At 35.8% G+C, this 23,531-nt stretch overlaps 1 protein-coding gene across 3 annotated transcripts in view; it reads left to right on the top strand.

Annotated features, from left to right (window-relative positions):
• The window catches only part of LOC110029372 (probable helicase CHR10), a 62,890-nt gene that overhangs the window by 3,207 nt on the left and 36,152 nt on the right, over window positions 1–23,531 (top strand). Inside the window, exons 6-8 of one of the 3 annotated variants that reach the window (XM_020731636.1) lie at window positions 5,346–5,526; window positions 19,925–20,060; window positions 20,171–20,288. In XM_020731636.1, the coding sequence (XP_020587295.1) occupies window positions 5,346–5,526; window positions 19,925–20,060; window positions 20,171–20,288 (435 nt within the window). Of the gene's footprint in view, window positions 1–5,345; window positions 5,527–19,924; window positions 20,066–20,142; window positions 20,289–23,531 lie in introns of all 3 variants that reach the window. The other 2 variants (XM_020731634.1, XM_020731637.1) reach the window with 2 other exon arrangements.

Genomic DNA, 23,531 nt, shown 5'->3' with positions numbered 1-23,531 from the left:
GGAGGTCGATCCCTTCTATCTCTGCGCTCCAGTGGTCACCGATGCTTGTGTCCCTCGACGACATTTTAAGTACGCGCAACTCGCTCACTGTCGTCTCTCCAGTTGAAGTTGATCGCTCGCAGTCGTCTCCCGTAGTCGACAACGATCGCTCCAGCCGACGACGTCTAACTCCCATAGACGACGACGCTATCCTTCTCGTAGTCGTCTCCTATAGTCGATGACACTTCTCTCTTTCACAGTTGTCTCCTCACTCGCTCCAGACGACGCGACTGCCTAAAGTCTGCTCGCATCCTCCTGGCGGCTCGCGAAGCCGCTCTTCTCTGACCGTGGCCATCTTGTCAGTGGAGATGGCCTCGACACTCCATTCCTATGCAATTGCCCATGCCGACGTCTTTTTTATTCCTGCTCATGCCCCTCTTTCAGGTTCAGAGCCAGGTTTTGGTATCGGTAAGTCTTGCAATGTTCCACAATCCTTCCACGAGGCTGTTGAAGGTGGTGGCGAACACACTTTCATTAAAAAAATTTGGTCCAAAAAATGAGAAGCCAACTCTTATTCTCACTGAGGTTGAACCAGTACTCTTGCGTCTTCTTGGCGTTTTGCTTTAGTGGAAAAATTCTTTTATGGTCACCAAAAACTTGAGATCATTCGGAAATATTTTGATGCTATGAAGCTATTGGGCAGTTGAAATATTAACTTGATGACAGACATATATTTATTCAGTTATCTCATGATGTGGATTGCACTTGTATTTTTTCTCATAAAGTTATCAATATCGAAAACCGTTTTATGAAAATTCTGAAGTGTACTGTCAATTTTGTTCCAAAAGCGGAGTCCCCTATTATTCCTGTTTGGATAAAGTTTTCGGGGTTAAAACTGCATCTGTTCAACTTGGAAATTATGTACTCATTATCAACTACGGTAAGCCTCTCAAGTTTGATAGTCCTACACTAGCTGTCACCAGACTCTCTGTGACTTGTGTGTTAGTTGAGAGAGATATCACTCAACTAGCTCCGGATGAGATATGAATTAGAACCACTCACAAGTCACAACGGACATTGACAAAATGTTGAAATAGAACCACACCCTCATTATTGCTCTCATTGTAGTATGTTTGGCGACAACTCCTACTATCTGCTATCGATTGCATCCTCATTTAAGAGCAGATATTGCTAAAGATCAACAACCTGTTAAAAAATCTTTTCATATTGGATTAGGGATTGACATCTTGCCACCTACCATCCCTGTTGAGAAGGTGCAGCCCGACCCTCCTTCCAATGCCGCAGTTTCTGATGAGAACACTATACCCAACCTGCTCTACCCTTGTATGCTCCTGCTTTTGAACAATCTATCATAGCTGCTCGTTTGGAGCATGGTACTTCGGAGTCCTATGAAGCATCTCCCCTTACTGCAAGTACAGATCCAAACGTGTCTATACCACTCAATGTTATTGAAGAAGACTCACTTACATGCCAAGACACACGAGAGTGCTCATTTGATCCAATAAAAGATCAGCTGGTACAACAAGTGTTTGCTTCTAATTTTCAACAACCTACACATGTCCGACACGCTTTAGACCAATCTACTAATAAGGTGAGTCAGTCTTCAGATGAGGAATGACATGTCTATTACAGGAGGAAGAAGAAGAATGGAGGTCGACTCGAGCTTATGAACTTATTGGACGATACATTGGTTACTACTGGCAATGACACTCACCTTACCCCAATTTGTTAGCTGACTTGTTAGCTGACTCCTTTCCTAGAACTAGAGGCAGAGACAAGACAAAATTGAGTCGCTCTCTAGCTACATGATACTACTTGTTTTGTCATTTTTGGTTTTTTTGGTTCTCATGTATTTTTTTGTATTTTCTTTTTTTTTTTGAACCATTTGCATGTGGTGTTTATCGTATGGGTAGAGTGCCATGCTTGGACTCTCTCACACAATCTATCGGTATGCTTTTTTCTTCTTAATATATTAGCCCTTGGGCTTTCTCAAAAAAAAAATATAGAACATGTATGAAAACATTTTAAATGTTTAGAGCACATTTTGTTCCATATTTAGCATCAAAACTTAATATTTTTCTTTTGAATGTTTAATGTAAGTTAAAGCTCTCTATGCCTCAAATTTATTTTGTGTTACACTTTGGTTTATATTTGTGATCCATTTTATATGCATTGATGCATGAAATTGTTATGTCCAACAACACAACAACAACAAGCCCTTATCCCACTAAGTGGGGAATGAAAATATTATGTGCGTCAAACATAAATACTGCAAGCCTAATTTGTATCTAGCACTCAACTTTCTCTCTTTGGACAAATTTAGATGTACTCCATATAGGCTTAACTTTTAAAATACAAATTCATCAATATCAAATTATATCATTCAATGATTTAAATCATAGTATTTTATTAATGATTTTAGGTAGTTTTTAATTTGTCGCTTGTTTATCCGATTTTATCAATAGCCTGATCTACTAGTTGCAGATTCAGTGATTATCTTTCACCAATTTCAAAGCAAGTTAATAGAGTTCTACATTTTTAACATATAGTGCCTCGTGAAGTGACATCTTAATATTGAATTGATAGTTATTATTATAAGCAAACTTTATCAATAGAACTTGACTCTACCATCTATTATCAAAATTCAAAATATATAACCTCAGTAAATCCTAAAAATATAGAATAGTGACATCAATGTAAGATGCTATGATATACTAAAATGTACTTTTGTGTACAAATTTTCATTAGTGTGTTTTTAAAATTTGGATTTAACTTTGTTGTCTGTGTTTGATACAAATACCTTTGGAATTTCATGAACTTTGGCAACTTCTTTCACAAATATCATGCCAATTTCTCAACTAAATTGGCCTGATGGATTGGTAGAAAGTTTATTGATTTTGCTAATATGTTAATTATAACTATAGTACAATTATTCACTTGTCATGATCTGAAAAAACTCGTGACAGATTCACGATTATATTATCTCATTTTCACTATAATATTGGTAATTAAGCAACATTCCAAGAAGTCGCTAGTGTTTAACTTTCACCAATTGACATGATTCACATTGAGCTACATACTCAATTACATCTTCAATTTAGGCCACTAAAATAATGATTTAAAATTTTTATGCATTTTGGTACTCCTAGGATGAATCAAATAGCCTGAATGGGGAGCCATATGAATCTTCTAAATCAAATTTAATTTTTCTGGAATCCAAAAAAGTAAATTATTATTAAGCTTATCACACTCATTCATAGTAAGGTTTTTTTTGTCTTGTCTGCCTAAACTCAATCAATCAAATTATGATATTCACTATTTTCCTCTTCCTATCCTTGGTTCTTCTTTTTTAAGATATGGTGTACAATAATTTGATGTAAACTTCTTTTGCCTTATCATTACGTACTTTTTTCCAATTGTAACGCTTCAATATCCTTAATCATCTGTGTTTTTGAGTTAATATCCAGCTTGCATGCTGATTAGACTTTCTACTCAATGTATTAGCTGCCTCATTAGACTTTGAAGTCTATATTGTTTGTCAATATCAAGATTTGTTAATCAGCTCTATGCATCCACTCTTTATCTTAAATTCAATTCTTTATTAGTGAAAATATATTCCAAACTTTTATTAGATATGAATACTTTATATTTTGCTCTATACAATTAATACATCCAAATTTATAGAGCAAACACTTTTGCAACTAAATTGAACTATGATAGTTTGTCTTACGTGGTTTCAATTATTTTGGAAGCAGGTGCAATCATCTTTTAATTTGTATTAAAATATATGTGAATCTCTTTAAAGGTGCATCAATATATATTTTAAATTCTTTGGTTTCAAATGAAATCATCAATACTAATGCATATGTCATATATTTCTTAAGTTCTAAGAAATTTTGCTCAGTCATCAGTTCAAATAAAATCTGATATCTTTTCTAGTTAGTTTTGTTTATGTGTGGAGCCCGATTGTGGAAAGGAGGGGCACCTTAGCGCCTGGTTGGGTGCCACAGTGCCTGGAGGGGGCACCCAGACGCCTAGCATACACTTCTAGAACAGGGAGCCAGGAAACCAGGTGCGTGGAGTGGTGCCTAGGTGCTCCACAAGATGTTTCCTGAATCTGAGTGCGAGGAAAAGTGGCGGTCAGGAAGGGTGCAACCACGCCCAAATACACTCGTTTCTAATGTCGGGAACAGAGCATGAGGAAACTCGGCACCTAGGTGCCTGTAACTGAAATGTGCAGTTCAACTTTTAAAAGATTGCATTCACTGCACGATTTGGGTGAGAATATTGCGAGTTCTCTTGTGAGTGAGATAGAAATGAATGTTCGTGAGTTCCGGAAGTGTGCAGAGATTTGAGTGTGGTGTAATATGCACATTCTCTTCATTTCTTCATGGTGAATTTCTTGGTGTGGCACGGCTCAGTGACTTTTTTCCCGTTCTAGGATTTTTTCATGTTAAATCTTGTTGTTCTTTGCATTTTTTTGTGTTTTATTACTGTATAATTTTGTTCTAAGTTTTGTTTCGGATCTCTCAAATCAGTTTCCGCGGTTTCCTCACAAACATAAAGGCATCATAATTTGAGAAACATCTTTTACAAATCTTTAATATTAGCTTGCTAATCTTACTAACACTGCTTGGAACTTTTTATTATGCATAAAATCTATATTATTGTCCGCGTATTCATACAAGATCATTATTTGAAATATGTAATAATGGGTTATCTCATCGGTCACCTAAGAAGACCATACTTTTCTAAGTTTTGTGGTATAGTCAAATCAAATTTGGTTTTGTTTCTAATAATTGTAATACCAATCAACTTATGCATTTAATTCTCAAAGTTTAACCACTATGATACCGCTTTTTTTCATGCCCTATGATGAGCCCATTGATCGATCATAAGATTTGACCGAAGAGTATGATTCAATTGACCATCACCAACACTCATTTTGAAACTCTGCCTATAAATGTAAAGTGACTGATAAACTTAACTAATTTAATGACCCAAGCTACCGTGCAACACTACCCCATCCTTAAAATTATCTAATAAGATATCGCATATAAATTATACTAAAAAAATTACACTTCTTCGAATATTGCATGAACTGGCTGATTTTTTTCAAAACCATATGCTTGGTTGTAGTGGTGATTAACTTTGTTTTAATTTCTCTTCCATTATTTACTTTAACGGCATGAGCTAAAGAATTCTGTAATGTCTCCTTTAGTTTTTTTCATTTCGGTTTTTATGCAGCTCATTTTAGCTAACCTTCAATCTTTCTTATTTGTGTTTAACATGTCTGACGAGAAATTTTGGTAATTTTTTTGATATTATTGCTTCATAACTTGTAGGTTTTGTATAGGGTGCTTGAGCGGGACTATCTCATTCCTAGACGATTGCTAATGACCGGCACACCAATACAGAATAATCTCTCTGAACTTTGGGCATTAATGCACTTCTGCATGCCAGCTGTGTTCGGGACATTGGAACAATTTGTTTCCACATTTAAGGAAGTTGGAGATTCATTAACAGGTCTTTTGCAATAGCTCATGCCCTGCTTCCTTATTTCAGTTTTTTTGGATTATAGTGTAATACCTTCTTACAGTTGGGCTTTTAATTTAATTCACTGGGTGATTTAATGTTGTTTAAAGGTTTCAATCTTATTGGAAATATAATCATTATCCTCATCATCACTACTAGCTTCTTCTCAACTATATAGGTAGGCCTTAGTGTTGTGGTGGTTTTTGGCATTTAATATAATGAGGTGGAATTTGGAAATATTCAAAAACTAAATAATTAAGCAAAAATAGCTGTTGTTTGGCATGATATTTTCAATTGATGTAATGGGTTAATGTAGCTGGTTATTATAACAGTGTTGTAGCAGGATTGTGGGGGAAAAGAAAATTTTTTCTATAAATATATATGCGGTAATGTAGAACATTCATGCAAGACAGGTTCCACTATCATTTCTATCGATGATACCAGAGTTAATTCAAACAATAATAGAAATACAAATATTATTATTATTGAAAAGGTCAATATGTGATTACAACTAAACACACCTGAAAGGGAAATACAAAGACTAATGCAAACAAATACGACTAAAGTATGTCTAAAGGTGGCAGTTGGTTTGGTGAGTGGACGACAAGAGGAAGGTGACGAAGCGGTGGATGGCTACAGGAGGAAGGGGAAGTTGTGGGGGACTGTGATGGGGAAAGGTGGAGGTTGGTTGGCTGAAAGACCACAAGCAAGGGCTTGTTGGATGGCTGGAACAACAACAAACAACCAAGAGTTTGGGACGACAACGAGTGGGAATGACAGTGGCAGAGACAGTGAAAGCGTGGGACCGCCGGACAGCAAAGTGAGGGTTGTTTTGAGGCTGCTACAGTGGGGGGATGGCTGGACAGCGAAGGCGGCGTTGACCTTACTTTTGGGTGAGGATTTTGGGTCTTTCCTTTATAAGTCTAGGATCTAGCCATAGGACTTTCTTGTTGACTATTCTTAGAGGACTAGTGATGGTACCCTCACCAATAGAAATTTCAAACTTTTCTTTGCTTATCTTGAAGTTCCACATGTTGGTTCTAACCTCTGGCACTTAGTAAGTAGAACTAATATGGGGATGCTCAAGAGGGATTCCCCATAAGATTGTTTGACCTTAGGGTTAACCCTAGGTGATGTGGCTTGATCTAGCACATACTTGCACTTCACACTTTCACTCACAACCTTGAACCCTAACCTACACATGTTCAGTTTGGTTTCCTTGCCTCTTTGGATACCCATGTGGGTGGTCCCCCAAACCCTTAGCTCTTGGCTAGGGTGGGTAAGACTAACACATGGAGAATTCGAAGTGGGGTTTCTTTGGTCTCATGGCACTGCGAGGGTAATTCTATGATTAACATTTGCATCAAAACTTAACCTTACTCAAATTACCCGAAATACTCCAAAATTTTCATATATACCAAAATACCCCTAAATTTATCAAAATTACCAAAGTACCATTGGTGGCCCAAAATTTTTCAAAACCTCTAAAATCATTTCAAACACCCTTAAAACTAATTCTTGACCATCCATTGGGGCGAATTTGACCAAATTGACCAATTTTGCTCAAAATCCTAATTTGCCCCTAAGTGCTTAAAGTCTCCGAATCACCCCAATTTGCCCCAAATTGATCTCAAATTTCCTCAATTTCAATTCTAAACTCAAATCCACTGTGTCCTAATCCAATTGAAACCAAATTCAAGCCCAACTAAGCCCATTTCTAAACTCCAAATCTAAGTTCAAGTGAATTTCCTCAATTGATCAAAAGTCCAAAAATCCCCAAAGTGAGCTTCATGATCAATCAAATACTCTAATTTCAAATTCCCATCAAATTCAACGTATCTAAATCCAATTTCAATTGATTCAAAATCCATTTAATTAGCTCATGATCAAATTTTGAAACGATCGATCGCGAATCAAAACTTTGACGAAAATTACATAGGACACATTTTTGACCCGAACGCAGAAAAAGTGGTCCAAACGACCCCAGATGATGAAATGGACTGCACGAGCGTGTTTAGAACGTCGATTTCACCTAGGGAAGACATCTATTTCACCACAATAACGCGTTCAGCTAAAAATGCATGAAGAGATTTAAATAATAATAATAATAATATTATTATTATTATATAAAAAAATAAAATAAAGTAAAATAATGCTATTATCCTATCCGATTTCAACTCTCGCATGCAACAATAATATATATATATATATATATATATATATATATATAACATATACAAGGCTTAGCCCCCTTCTCTCTCTCTCTCACACCTGCCCAAAAAAAATATATAAAATAAAATAAAAAATAAATAAGGAAGGCCCTCACGCCGCTCTCTCTCTCCTTCTCCTTTATAATAATCGAAACTCTCCTCAAGCTCACACACTCCTCCATTCTTCTTCTCTACTCCATAAGCAACCTCCCCCCACTCCTTTCCACTTAGTGTTATGCGCAACAAGCTTCTCCTTCCATACATCATCTTTCCTTCAACCAAAACTTCTCTGCTTCTTCTCCATCCAAGTCGAGGAATGCCAACTTTTGCTAGAGCCCTCCAAATCCATCTGTACCATTGACGAAACTTGTAGCCCTCGACCTAAGAAACTCATGCCCCACCTCCTCAATCACTGGAAACCACCGACGTCGCTGGAAAAGCTGAAGTTGAGCCAAATTCCGACGAACCTCTAACCGACACGAAAATGACGTCAAATCGATGCCACAAGCAGTTGAATACGCTCAAGGAAACATACTTATTCAGACCTAATTGAGAACAAACATCTTAGACTCAGTTATATCTCTTAAATTGAAACGATAATATTGAACTTTCATTCCTTTCAGATTGAAAAATAAATCACAAAACACCTAAGTATCCATACGGATGTGGTCTACTCTTCGATCTAAACAAAACATGCCAAATAACGCTAAATTTGGCTGAGTATCGAAGGAGAATGAAACCCAGGAAGTTTCTGCGGTTGAAACCTTCCCTGCATCGTTCGCATGATTGGGGAGGAAGGTGGCGTTTTTTTTATTATTTCACATTTTTTAAATTTCAGAAATATAGCTTAACTTCAAAATTAAATAACTTTTCGTATAAAGCTCAGAAAATAAACTGAAAGATGCTGTGAACTCAGGAAATTAAGAAAAATATTTTAAAATTGAAATCACGATTTTTTATTGAGTGATTTATTTAAATTAAATTTTGACGTTCTGAAGTATTTAAATCATAAAAATTAAAATATAAATAAAAAAATCATGAAATTTGACAATAATATTAAATGATCTTGCGGAAATCTTCTCTAATTTTTTCAAGCCATTTCGATGTCATTGTCTCCGCATTTTAATTTTTGAATGAAATGACCTATTTATTTGATTAAAGAATTAAAAAAATTATGAAAATTGCAAAAAAAACTCTCCTGATTGTATTTTTTACCATAGAAAGACACTTAAACATTTTAAAACTCTGTTTAAAATAATTTTTATGATTAAAACACATTAATTAGGGTTTAAGTTTAATTTAAGCTAGGTTCACCTAGCCCAAGCTCAACCCAAGTCTAACCTAGCCAAATCTTTATTAAGTCAACTTGATTACAGACATGATCAACCAACTCAAGGATTGAGTCAATCACCCATTAAGTTCAATTTTAGTCATTTAGAGCTTTAGATTAGCCAGTCTTTAGCCCGAGTCTAGCATGAGTAAACTTAATATTTAGCTGAGTTCAGTTTGAATAGTTGGACCATTTTAAAATTGAGATTTAAGCCATTCTATCATTTAATTCAGACTAAACTTATTGGAGTTTAGGATTAGTCAACCTAAATCTTAGGTTAGTTAACCCAAACCGATTGGATTAGTCAACCTAAATTTTATGTTAGTAATGAGATTAGTGAACTTAAACCTTAGGTTAGTTAACCCTAAACCAATATGATTAGTTAACATAAACCTTATGCTAGTTAACCCCAATCAAACCCTAATCTTTAGGTAAAAGAAACCAAAATCATAGCTTAGCCTTAAGCTAAACCTACCCTAAGCCTTAAGTCAAAACCTAACCCATAGGTTGAATATAAGAACATTTTTTAGGTGTAATTTTAATCCTAAGTTTAACTTAAACCCCTCAAATTGAACATCAATTAAGAAACAAAATAAAACACATTGGAATGGGTAAAATTTACATAAAATTATTATAAAACTTAAACTTAAACGAAATCAAATATAATAAGGATTTAAAGCACGATTTTGAGGTTAAGACATCTTTAAAGTCGTCAACTTCATATAAATAGTAATAAGTGAACAAAAATAACTAAAATAAAATACTTAAAATTTGATAATAATCTGTAAACAACCTAAAACATTTCAACCCTAAAATCGATAAAGTAACTCAATGATTAATCAAATCTTAATCACGAAGATCAAATAACGCAACTCAAACCCCCCTTTTTATTCTAGTTTACAAACATTTCTTACACGATGCATTCTGTGGATGTTGACAAGAATCTTTCGGTCCTGGTGGGCAACCACCATTTAGACTAAGTAAACTAAGACACCCGACAACCCGGGACGACGGAATCATAGACATCTAGACCGGGTTACCACTAATTAAATAATTAAAATTTAATAAAAATATGATAAAATATTATTTCTTTATTTGCTCTACTTATTGATTTATGTATCTCAATGTATGCTTTTACTGCTTTTATCAAACATAAAATATATGTGTTAAAAACAAATAATGAAAGAATAAAAGTTGTTTAGATTAAGAAAAATTATAAAAATCATAACACTAGGGAATTACTTAGCTTAAATGAACTTAGTCTTGACCTAGGTTTGAATTATACCTCCACTACCCTTTAATTAATTCACTATAAAATTATCGAAACAAATAAGAATTTTAGTAATGAGACTGGAGGACCTGAAGACTTGAAAACCTGAAGAAATTTCAGTATGGAGTTTGGAGCAAACTTTGTGGGCAGCTCGTTCAAGACATTTCTTTAATTTAAATAACAATCCTTAGGATTATGAGACTGTCTTTTATGACATAAAACATTTTTTTTTTGTTAAGCTCCTGTATAGTCCCGATATGCAACATATCTTAATTTGTTTTAGGATTATGAGGTATTCACTTGACGTAAAACCTCCTATCTTTCTAGACTTTTTGTGTAAATCATTATTACATAAATCTAAACCTAATTAATAAAACTGACAAAAATTAACATAAATTAATATCCTTCTAATTGAGCCAAACATTACGATAGTTTAGGGAATTACCAAGAACATATTATGGACCTTTAATTTCACATTCTTTTCTTCCTTTAATTCTTAAAATAAAATCTTTCACCTTTGAACCAATCCCTATTGAAAAATTTACAATCATGTTCGTTGAAAACCCTTCCTTTTGAATTCATGGAAACAAAAGATTCATGATTTTTATCGAGTGTTTTCTTAAGTGATCTGTTCGCTTAAGATATAATGAACTATAGGGGCTTGCCCTTATTGAAAACTTAAAAGAAGCCAGACTTAAAATAAACTCTATTTCACTCTCATATCGAATAGGTAGGGCTGTCAATTTGGCTCGTTCTTCGTGAACAACTCGTGTTCGGCTCGTTAAGCAGCTCGTGTTCGGTTAGTTCGTTAAGCCTAATGAGCCGAACACGAACAAATTTTTAAGCTCGAAATGTAAACGAGCCGAACACGAACCACAGTTTGTTCGCTCGTGTTCGGCTTGAAATGGCTCGAAAAAAAAGTTATATAACTTTTTATATAACAATATATTACATATATTATTTATATAATAATATATTATATATAATTATGTTTAAATTTAAATCATAATACCTCATGTAGCAATGTGGTTAGTGTCTTCTTTTGTATAGATTTGATCCAGGTTCGAATCTCACAATTTACATCTATTTTTCTCTATTTTAGTTTAACGAGCCAATTTCGAGTCGAACACGAGCCGAACACGAACACGAATATTTAAATCGAGTCGAATACGAACACACTGTTCACGAGCCGATTTCGAACACGAGCTATTTCGAACGAGCCGAACACGAGCCAAGCCTGAGCTCGCTCAAGCTCGGCTCGTTTATAGCCCTACGAATAGGGGAATCTATAGGTCATGATGCAAACAGATGAAACAAAAATCATTTATTTCTATAGTTTATTCAATTGAGCCTATTATCAAGTAATGTATTACCTTTCAGTGTGGTATATTACTCATGGTTAGCTCGATTATCAAAACTGTAGGAATCAATGAGATCAGTTTGACCCCATTTTCTTCAAATTAAAATACCTAATTTTTAAATACTAGATTACACTAAATTAAACCGCATCAAGCCATATGACGACCGACAAATTAAATCTGGGTTCTTTTAAGTTCCCTATAAGGGCAAGCCTCTATAGTAAATTACATCTTAGATTCCCTAAGAATACTCACGATAAAAATCAAGAAAAATTATCTTCAAGGAATTCAAATGATAAGAACATTTCAAAGATATCGGACTAAGAAGTGTTAAAGGGGGATTGGTTCAAATTTGAAACATTTTATTTTAAGAATTAAAAGAAAAAAAGTAGGGGAGATTAAAGGTCCATGATATGCTCTTGGTAATCCCCCAAACTATCGTAATGTTTGGCTCAATTTAGAATGATATTAATTTAAGTAAACTCTTGCCAGTTTTATTAATTAGGGTTTAAATTTGTGTAATGATGATTTACACAAAAAATCTAGAAAGATAGGAGGTTTTACGTCGAGTGACTACCTCAGAATTCTAAAACAAGTTAAGACATGCTGCATATTAGAATTATGCAGGAGCCTAACAAAATAAAAGAGGTTTTATGTTATAAAAGACTGTCTCAAAATCTTAAAGATTGTTATTTAAACTAAAGAAATGTCTTGAACGAGCTGCCCATGAATTTTGCTCTAAGCTCCATATTGAAATTTCTTCAGGTCTTCAGGTCCTCCAGTCTCATTATTAAAAGTCTTATTTGTTTCGATAATTTTATAGTCAATTAATTAAAGGGTAGTGGAGGTATAGTTAAACCCAGACGATGGCTAAGTTCACTTAAGCTAAGTAATTCCATAGTGTTATAATTTTTAGGTTCTTCCTAATCTAAACAACTTTTATTCCTTCATTATTTGTCTTTAACATATGCATTCTATGTTTGATAAAAGCAGTAAAACATACATTAAGATACATAAAACAATAAATAGAGCAAATAAAGAAATAATATTTTATCAAATTTTTATTAAATTTTAATTATTTAATTAGTGGTAACGCAGTCAAGATGTCTATGGTTTCGTCGTTCCGGGTTGCCGGGTGCCCTAGTTTACTTAGTCTGAATGGTGGTTGCCCACTAGGACCAGAATTTTCTTGTCAATATCCACAGAATGCTTCCTCTAAGAAATCTTTGTAAACTAGAATAAAAATAGAGTTTGAGTTGCGTTATGTGATCTTCGTGATTAAGATTTGATTAATCCTTGAGTTACTTTATCAATTTTAGGGTTAAAATGTTTTAGGTTGTTTACATCTTGTTGTAAGATTTTAAGTATTTTATTTTAGTTATTTTTGTTCAATTGTTGTTATTTATGTGAAATTGATGCTTGAAAACTGACTACGGTTTATGTTAACTAATCCTATTGGTTTAGGGTTAGCTAACCTAAGATTTAGATTCACTAATCCTAAACTCCAAGAAGTTCAGTCTGAATTAAATGATAGGATGACTTAAATCTCAAGTTTAAAATAATCCAACTATTCAAATTGGACTCAAGCTAAAAATTAATTTACCCAAGCTAGACTCAAGCTAAAGACTGGCTAGCCTAAAACCCTAAATGAATAAAATTGAACTTAATAGCTGATTGACTCAATCCTTTAGTTGGCTGACTAGGTCTGTATTCAAGTTGAACCAGACCTAAATAGAATTGGCTAGGTTGGACTTGGGTTGAGCTTGGGTTAGGTAAACTTAGCCTAAATTAAACATAAACCCTAATTTGTGTTTTAATCATAAAAATTATTTTAAACAGAGTGTTAAAATGTTTAAGTGTCTTTCTATAGTTAAAAATACAATCAGAAAATATTTTTTTTTGCAATTTTCATAATTCTTTTAATTCTTAATTTAAATAAATAGGTCTTTTCATTCAAAATTTAAAATACAGACAGAGACATTGAAATAAATTTGAAAAATTAGAGAAGATTTCCCCAATACTATTTAATATTATTGCCAAATTTCATGAGTTTTCCATTTATATTTTTAATTTTTATGATTTAAATACTCCATAACTGTAAAAATTAATTTTAAAAAAATTACTCAATGAAAAATCATGATTTCAATTTTAAAATATTTTTCTGGATTTCCTGAGTTCACAGCATCTTTCGATTTATTTTTTTGAGCTTTATACGAAAAGTTATGTAATTTTGAAGTTAAACTATATTTCTGAAATTAAAAAAAAAAGCGAAATAATAAAAAAAAATACCACCTTCTTCCTCCCTGATCACGCGAGCGACTTTGGGAAGGTTTCGACGGTGGAAACTTCTCGAGCTTCGTTCTCCTCAAATTTTCAGCCAAATTTTGCGTTCTTGAGCTCGTTTTATTCAGATTAAAGAGTAGATCACATCCGTACAAATACTTAGGTGTTTTATGATTTATTTTTTTTGATCTGGAATGAAGGAAAGTTCGGGATTGTCGTTTCAATTTAAGAGATATACCTGAGCCTAAGATGTTTGTCTTCAATTATGTTTGAATAAGTAGACTTCTTTGAGGGTATCCAACTTCTTGTGGCGTGATTTGACGTCGTTTTCGTGTCGGGTTAGAGGTTTGCCGGAATTTAGCTCGGCTTCGGCTTTTCCGGCGACGTCAGTGGTTTCCGATGAGGGAGGAGGTGGGGGATGAGTTTCTTAGGTTGAGTGCTACAAGTTTCGTCAAGGTTGCAGATGGTTTAGAGGGCTCTAGCAAAAGTTGACATTTCTCGGCTTGGATGGCGGAGAAGAAAAGAAGTTTTGGTTGGCTATTTTGTTTTGGTTGATGGAAAGATGGTGTAGGGAAGAAATTGGTGCTTGAAACGCGAAGGAGAAAGGAGTGGGGGGAGATTGCTTATGGAGTAGAGAAGAATGATGGAGGAGTGTGTGAGCTTGAGAAGAGTTTCAATTATTATAGAGGAAAGGAGAGAGAGAGAGAGGCGTGAGGGCATTCCTTATTTATTTTTTATTTAATTTTATTATATATATATATATATATACATATTTGGGTAGGTGTGGGAGAGAGAGAGGCGGCTAAGCCCATGCTTAAATTTCTTAGCGCATTTTTCACTTAACGCGTCATCGCGGTGAAATGAATGTCCTTCCTAGGTGAATTCAACGTTTTGAATACGCTTCCGTGGTCCATTTTATCATCCGGGGTCGTTCGGACTACTTTTTCTGCGATCGGGTCAAAAATGCGTCAATTTAATTTTCGTTAAAGTTTTGGTTCGCGATCGACGTTTCAGAAATTGATTATATGCTAATTAAATGGATTTGGATTCAATTGAAATTGGATCTAGATATGTTGAATTTGATGTGAATTTGAAATTAGTGTATTTGATTGATTGTGAAGCTCAATTTGAGGATTTTTGGACTTTAGATCAATTTAAGACAATTCACTTGGGCTTGAATTTGGAGTTTGAAATTATGCTTAATTTGGCTTAAATTTAGTTTCAATTGGATTAGGACACGGTGAATTTGAGTTTAGAATTGAAATTGAGAAAATTTGAGATCAATTAGGGGGAAATTGGGATGATTTGAAGACTTTAGGCACTTAGGGGCAAGTTAGGATTTTTGTTAAAATGGGTCAATTTAATCAAATTAGCCCCAATGGATGGTTAAGAATTAGTTTTATGTATGTTTGAAATGATTTTGGAGGTTTTGAAAAATTTTGGGCCAGCAAGAAAATTATGGTAATTTTGATAAATTTGGGGTATTTTGGTAAATATAAAAATTTTGGAGTATTTCGATTAATTTGGGTAAGATTAAGTTTTGATGCAATTGTTGATCATAGAATTACCCTCACGGTACCATGAGAGCAAAGAACCCCACTTTATATTCTTCATGTGTTTGTCTTACCCACCCTAGCCAAGAGCTAAGCGTTTGGGGGACCACTTACATGGGTATCCAAAGAGACAAGGGAACTAAACTGAACATGTGTAGGTTGGGGTTCAAGGTTGTTCAAGGTTGTGAGTGAAAGTGTGAGGTATAAGTATATGCTAGATCAAGCCACATCACTCAGGGTTAACCCTAAGGTCAAACAGTCCTATAAGGAATCCTTCTTGAGCTCCCCCATATTAGATCTGTCTACTAAGTGCTAGAGGTTGAAACCAACATATGGAACTTAAAGATGAGCAAAGAAGAGTTTAAAATTTCTATTGGTGAGGGTATCATCACTAGTTCTCTAAGAATAGTCAACATGAAAGTCCTATGGCTAGATCTTAGACTTTTAAAGGAAAGACCCAAAATCCTCACCCAAAAGTGAGGTCAACAGGCGGGTGGTTGGAATGAATGACAGTAATGTGGGAGGTGATTGGAAGGCATGACAGCAGTTGGTGAAGGTGGTGACCAGCGGTTGGAGATGCATGATGACAATAGGGTTGCTGTCAAGTGGTTCCGACAGCGAGGGAAGGTGGTGGCGGGAACGAGAGGAGGAATGTGGACGATGAAAAATCGGAGATAAACACCCCTGCAAGAATGAGTTACAGTCGGAGCACCACTCGATTCTTTGGAAAGATATTACCACCTTGGACAAGCTACAACCGGAGCACCACTTGTCTTTTGATATAGCCTTAGAAGGGGAAAATCTGGACATCGACAGTTGTCATGACATAATGTAATCTAAAATTGACATAGAATATGAAAACAACAAACCTACAAACCTAGGGTGACCAAAGAGGGCACCCCACTCAAATTGGGTCGTAAATCCACGTAAAGGAAATGTTAACTGACTCATTTGGACCGATCCAAGCCGCTGCACACTTGTGAAATTTAACCTCGACGTGGTAGACGGTCTTGTATCCCCCTTATAAACGGGAGACGCTCCTGAGTGAGTCTCTTAGGGTTGAGGGAGCTTAGACCTCACTCATTGAACCTCCTTTCACCTCATATTATGGCGTCATACCGATTATGTTGAAGGTGGTGGAACTACGGTAACTTCTCGGTAAGTCAATCATAAAGGCGTTGTTATTCCAAAGAACATTCTGATAAAATAAACATTCATCATATTTTGGCACAATTTGTGTAGGATCTACATGTGGATGGGTATCCTCACAAACCAAATCTCGATTCATCAAATATGTAATTGACTTATTCCACTCCTCGTACTTGTTTGAGTGTATCTGGTAAATAAGTATGTAAGGAGGATTTAATTTTGGGATGAAATTTATGGAAGACGGAGCAACTCTCACTAGCAATCACTTAGAAGAGGCTTCTTCTTCTTAGATGGACTTTAATCCCATTATAGGATTTTCTTACCCCCATAGATCCTATGGAAATTTCCAATATTATGGTTTATCTATCATGTTTGATCATTTGTTGGTGGGTGCATTGCTGAACTAATTATATTTCTCAAATGACTCTATATAGTCTTCCAAAAGTAACACAAAAGAGTCTTATCACTAATGTGCTGGACCTTTGTCAGTTGGGGTAACTCAGGAAGTAGATTATATATCTGAAAAAGTATTAAATTCTTTTATATAGGGTTGTCAAGTGTATGATCTCGGTTTCTCAAACTTAGAAGCATCTTGGGACATCAATGTTAATTCTATTAGAGACTTTCTCATGGGCTCAGCTAGAGCTACGTGCATTTCTCCTTCATCAGTTGGAATCTGGTACTCCTTTTTGTTCTCACATTCTTCAGTGTCTATTATGTCATTGCCTATTTTTTCAACTACTCCATGCTCAGTAAAATATATCATTTCCCTGGTTTTGCAATCTGATTCAATATACCAAAATATGTGACACTTAAAATACTTCATAGTTCAGACATATTTCAGAGTGCAGATTGGTTCCACTTGTTCTTCACTCTAGACTAGTGTCTCCTCAGGCGGGATCGGCTTGGATGTTCCCCTGGTATACTCTGGCTCTGGCTGTAAGAATTTGGAGTTGAACCTTGTCTGTAGAATCGAATGGAGTTGTGGTGACCCTTGTGGATAGTCTTCTTTTCTCAATCTCATCAAGTTGTTGTAGCACTCGGCTGAGTTGTCATTATATCTCTTCGATGGTAAACTCTTTATCTATGTTTGACACTTATCTCCTTGGTGATATGATTGGGGTTTGGTTTTTGGTAAATGGAAGAGGTTGTATGGGCATAATGTAAGGTGGGAAAGAAAATTTTTTGGTGGCCGGTTTGGAAAATCTATAAAAGGATGGATTTTATAGTGGAGGCGAGGTTGGGTATTGGTGGGTGCTAAAAATCATAGGATGGGACTAGGGTTAGTCTATCTTTGATACTAAATGATAACGGAGTTAACCCAAACAATAATGAAGCGCCAATATTATTACTCAATATGACAATGGGAGGTTACAACCAAACACACTTGAAAGGGAAATACAATGACAAACACAACTCAATTGTATCCAAAGGTGGTGGCCTGTTTGTTAAGGGAACGACAGGAGGAAGGTGACGAGGTGGTGGATGGCTGTAGAAGGAAGGACAAGTTGTGGGGACTACGATGGGGGAAGGTGGAGGTTGGCTGCTGAAAGACAACAGGCAGTAGCTGGTGGGCTGGCTGAAAGACAGCAAGCAGCATTACCTCCACCCTAGGTCCAACCCAATTCTAGTGTTGTGTTCTTTTTCGTTGTAATTTCAGGTTTCCACATTGTTTTGTTGTAATTTCAGATTTGAATTTAGTAATAATATTTATTTTTCGTTGGATGTTCGTTTCGATATTAATGTGCTGTGGCTGAATAGTTCACTGCCTTAGTTATACCTATATATCTTGATACGTTGCTTATAATCATATACTGAATTTTTCCTTGAATTTTTATTTAATGGGTCATGAGTTTCCACCGATTTATTTCGTATTGCCTATCTATCTTGAGGTGATAGTGACAAGAGTAAGTAAGGTGGAGGAGCGAATCATGCATAGGGTTCAAAAGTTATACTGACTAATTAGTTTTCGAGTGGACAGAGTGGACCCGGATGGATTTAGTCGGGTTATTCTCTCTGGTGGTTGTCTAGGCAACAGACTTAGGGTTTCCTTTTAGCAAGTTTCTTATGTTTTCATCTAGACTTGTGTGTAACATCTTAATTTGACAGACATGTACTGATTTATTGTCTTATGCCTCCATTGAAAAATTGCTAACTGTTGAGCTTCATTTTCTTAGTTCTTCGACTCCTGTTAAACTTGGTCTTCATTTGCTATCTAGGCTTTAGCTCCATGCCTTCACTTAATCGATTTTCATGTATGAACTTGTCTTTTGTAGACCGAACAGTCCTGGCTAAGCAATTTTTTAAGATGGAGTTACAGTGATTCACTCAAGAGATGAGAAACTCTCTTCTTCCCATCACAGCCATCCCAATCTCATCCTGACTTGACTGCAAGTTGTGACAACAAACAGATTAAGCCAACACCCAATGGCTGAGCACATTTTCATTCATAACTCTTTAGGGAAGACTTTGTTACCCCTCGAGGGAGTATGCAAGATCATCATTGCCATCACTATTATCACCTACATTGTGATCACCATTATTACTTCATTTCAATTAGTTTATTTACTTCATGTTTTGTTAGGTTATTAAAGTGTTTTGTTTGATGATTTTATTGTACTTCGGATGTGCAAATTTTCAATTTATTTGCTTGTTGTGCTTTGGTTCTTATATTTTTATGTTGTGAGACTTTTATAAAGGATTACATAGAGCTTTGGAATGGCAGGTAATTGATTATCGGCACCTCTCTCTCTCTCTCTAGCATTAAAAATGTTTGATGAAGGGCTTGATTCTATTACATCAGCTTCGTCATTCTCGAAGCAAGACCTTTTTGGGCGAGCATGGCACATGATGCTTTTCTGCTCTCTTTTTTTGTTTTTTTGTTAACTTCCTCTTCCTTCACCTGCAACATTGTCCCTGCCCCCTCCTCTAGCTTCATCACCTTCATCCCCCTCTTTCATGATCAGCACTGTCTTCTCTCTCCCTCTTCTTTATCGAAATCATAGCTGTGAGGTTGTTCAGGGGGAGCTTCAACTGCAGTAGGTGGAGCAATTTGATATATTTTAGGGCACCCAATCGTTAATTTTGATCCAAATTAGGAGGAATAAACTCGTGGATTCTGAAAATCTTGCAAAAAAATGCAACTTGGGCAAAAAAATGTCTGGGCTTCAATTTGCATTGTCTTTTTCAACCATTTTGACTGAGAATCTCTCCTTTATTTACGTTAAAATTTTCAGGTAAAAGTTCAAATAGAACTAGAGAGCAATTTAAAATTTTGAAGCATGTGCTGAAAGCATTTATGCTTCGGAGGACAAAAACAATGCTTATTGAGAGAGGAACCCTGACGCTGCCCCCGCTTACAGAGATTACTGTGTTAGGTTCTCCGGAACGAAGGATTACCTTTTTTTTATTTAATTTTCTATAATTGCTATAGTCTCTTACAATCTTCTTAAAGGTGAATATCTGTTATTTCATCTTTGCAGATTGGTGCCATTTGTGACCCTGCAAAGAAATATCTACATGTCAATATTGAGGAGGGAACTTCCTGCACTTCTTTCACTCACATCCGGGGCTTGCACTCATCAGTCTTTGCAAAACATTGTATATTCTCTTACTTCTATATTTTGGAGTGCGCTTTCCAAGTGAATTCAACATATTTTAAATTTATGTGGCTTTGAATCCATTTTTCAGCAAAACTTGTATTGTAGAAATTTTATAACCGATGCAATCAGCTTATAAGGAAAATTAATCCAAAGGAAGCTTTTAATCACAAATAACCATTTACGACTAATGATTAAATAAAACATATAAAATCCAATTCTAATGATAAGATTTTAGTCTTCTAATAGAAATTAAAACCATGAAATTTCTGATCAGTAAAGCCATACATGTGATTGAGGTTTTATTCATAAATAAGAAATCAAAAGATAATAATAAGAATAATTGTAAAATAATAGCAATCACATTTTTTAACCGATTATAAAAAAAATGAAAAGAAGAGATACAAATCGCATTTTTAATCAATGATTAGAATTTTGATAAAAAAAATACTGATTTAGACGTTCAAAAGAAACTTTTATTTAGGCTATAAAACGGTTTTTCTACATGCCTCAGTTTAGAATATGTATTTCTGGCAAACAAACAACACAACCGCTAGAATCACAGTAATAGGAAAAGTTTTTGGAAAACCAAAGAAGCTGTAGATAGAGGGTTTATCAAAAATAAGATCCAACAGAAAAAGATAAAATAAAATAGAAATGACAATCCTTTTGCACTTGAATTCATAATCCAAAACTAGCCAGATAATTCATCTTATCAAAGCAAATAGAGACTCTACAAACTGATTACAGTCAAAATTCAAATGCAAAGCATTCAAAACTTAAAATTCAAAATGATTGGCGTGATTCTACCATTTTCTATTTTCAATGGCCATGCACACTGAGTTTGCATCAATTCTACCTAGTTTCTAAAAAAATGGCTTTGATAAATAGTTTTATTTGTATTCTTTCTGCAGAAGCTAAGCATATTTGTTTGGATTACTATAGATGTATAATGAATCTGTTTCGCTTAATTACCATCAAGGCAGTTTAGTCCTTTATTATTGATTATTGTTTGGTATAGATAAGGTTTACTAGTGTAGAGTTAGGATTATGCATGAGATTTAGTCTTTGAGTCTTAGGGTTAGGATTTAGGAGAGATTTTTTACTTCTAGAATTGTAGGATTTGGAAGAGATTGCCTACCTCTCAAAATATAGTTGCTTGTCTTACGTATTTGTATTGAGTTGTTTGAAGTCCTTGCAATAAAATGTTTGTTTGCACTAAATTTTGAAAATCTTCTCGGATGATATCAAGTGGTATTAGAGCGTTCAACTAGGAAGGATTGCAGCATACAAAACACAGTCGCGTTTTATGCTAGCTCGGAAGCACGAAAGCAATACAATCACAGCGCGATGACGGCGCTATTTGCGATTCAAGCTAGTTGGGACGCCAACGTCGTAAACCAAGGGATCACATCAAACAATGCCTTTTTTGCGGGATCGCAGCAAAAGAGCGCCTCCTTCATGGGAAGGTAAGGATAGATTGCTTGCAGGAGTTTTGCAACTCGAGTGATATTCGAAGTGATTGTCGGGATCACGCGATCCAGTCACAATATGCCCTAGTAAAAGCAATCAACGGGATTGAGGCCATACATGATGTGATACAGTGGCAATTTGAACCTGGGAAGAGGGATCACGACTTACGGTGATGCAAAATAGTCACGATTTGAGCTCGCTAGTTAGTTCGCGAATCACAACATAAAAGAGTTTTGTATCGCTTTTGATCAAAACTCGCGATCGAGATCTGCGACTGACTGTAATCTCTATTGTGAGAGGCCAACAGCAGGAGTTCCCACGCCGAACCCGCATACATAAATCACAACTCACGATTCCAGCATGGGTTTTGAAACTGTATAGGAAGTAACGACGACCAGGAAACTTGATGCTTTGGAAGAGAGATTGGAAGGAGACGTAAGGTAACTTAAATCCGGGATAGAAGAAATGTTTTCCTCCATTGACAATCGATTTAATAACTTAGAATAGATGATAAAGAAGCTTATTGAGACACAATCAATGACTCTGACTGTGGCCAAATCGAACATGAGGAGCATGAGGAGGAAAGCATTTACCACCAAGAACTCTCTCCTTAGACACTGTTGGTGGGTGGATTAGAGATTTTGGGTTGAGGGCGTTGGGCTTAAATGTGGAGGATGAATTATGAAAGGGATAGGGAGGAGCACGAAAAAGAGAAACCAGAATGTGATATGATTATGATTGAATGAGTGAGTTTCATTCTAGATACATGGGGGTTAACATCAGAGAGAGAGTAAATTAGGGTGGTGACACTAGGATTATGAAGTTGAAGATTTGGAACTTCGAGGGGGGAAGAAGCACATGGGTGGGTGTATCTGGTGGAGCAATACTTTGCAGTGAATGAGCTAAATGGAGAGGAGAAGCTCATGGAGGCAAGGTTATATTTTGAAGGGAAAGCCCTAACATGGTTTCATTGAAAGGGGGGTTAGATACCCAATCCGTTCGTGGGAGGAATTTAAGGATTGCTTTTGGAATTTTTTGAGTCATTTGGTAAGGAGACCTGCAATTCTATGCCTTGACTAATTGGGGGATTGTCATGGAATATAACGAGAGATTCGGGCTATTGTTGGGAAAGCTGAGGGGGATTTCAGAAGCATAATTGGAGAGGAACTTCCTGAAAAGCCTAGAGCTCAACATACGGGCAGTGCTCCGACTATTGAGACCACGGGGATTGAGGGAGACGATAGAGCTTACCCAGATGGTGGAACACAATAATCATACAAAAAACATTAGCAAAAGCCGCACCACGGGAGGATTCCTCAAGAGTGCTTCAACGACCATAACACCATGGCCCAGATGGTTGTTGACCTCATTTTTGTGAGGTCTTTTCTTCTCCTCCTTAGAGTCTAGGTTCTAGCTCTAGAAATCCCTATGGACCATCTTAGAAAACTAGAATTGAGACTCACCCTTCTAGAAGCTCCAGCCGATTCCTATTTTCCTTTGATGTCTAGCATCTTTGACACAAGACCATCGTTTTATGAACGAGCGGTTATGGGCTATTTTGCAAAGATTCAAGGAAGATGATCCAAATAGGACTTCAAGCCTCAGGGAAAACATCGTCACGACCACTTTCGTCACATACACACATCAAATACACGAAATTCACGAAACTGCACGAAATCAGACTTCAATTAAGCCCAAAAGACGGGTGAAAATGCGAACTTCTCCGAATGACCTCCGACGACAAATTGGATTGCGCCAACGCGTCCGGGGT

Source organism: Phalaenopsis equestris, unplaced genomic scaffold (genome assembly GCF_001263595.1).
Source record: "Phalaenopsis equestris unplaced genomic scaffold, ASM126359v1 Scaffold000568, whole genome shotgun sequence".
In the NCBI taxonomy this organism is placed as follows: Eukaryota; Viridiplantae; Streptophyta; class Magnoliopsida; order Asparagales; family Orchidaceae; genus Phalaenopsis; species Phalaenopsis equestris.
Note: the sequence above shows the minus strand (reverse complement) of the source record. Positions and strands in the feature narration are given on the sequence as shown.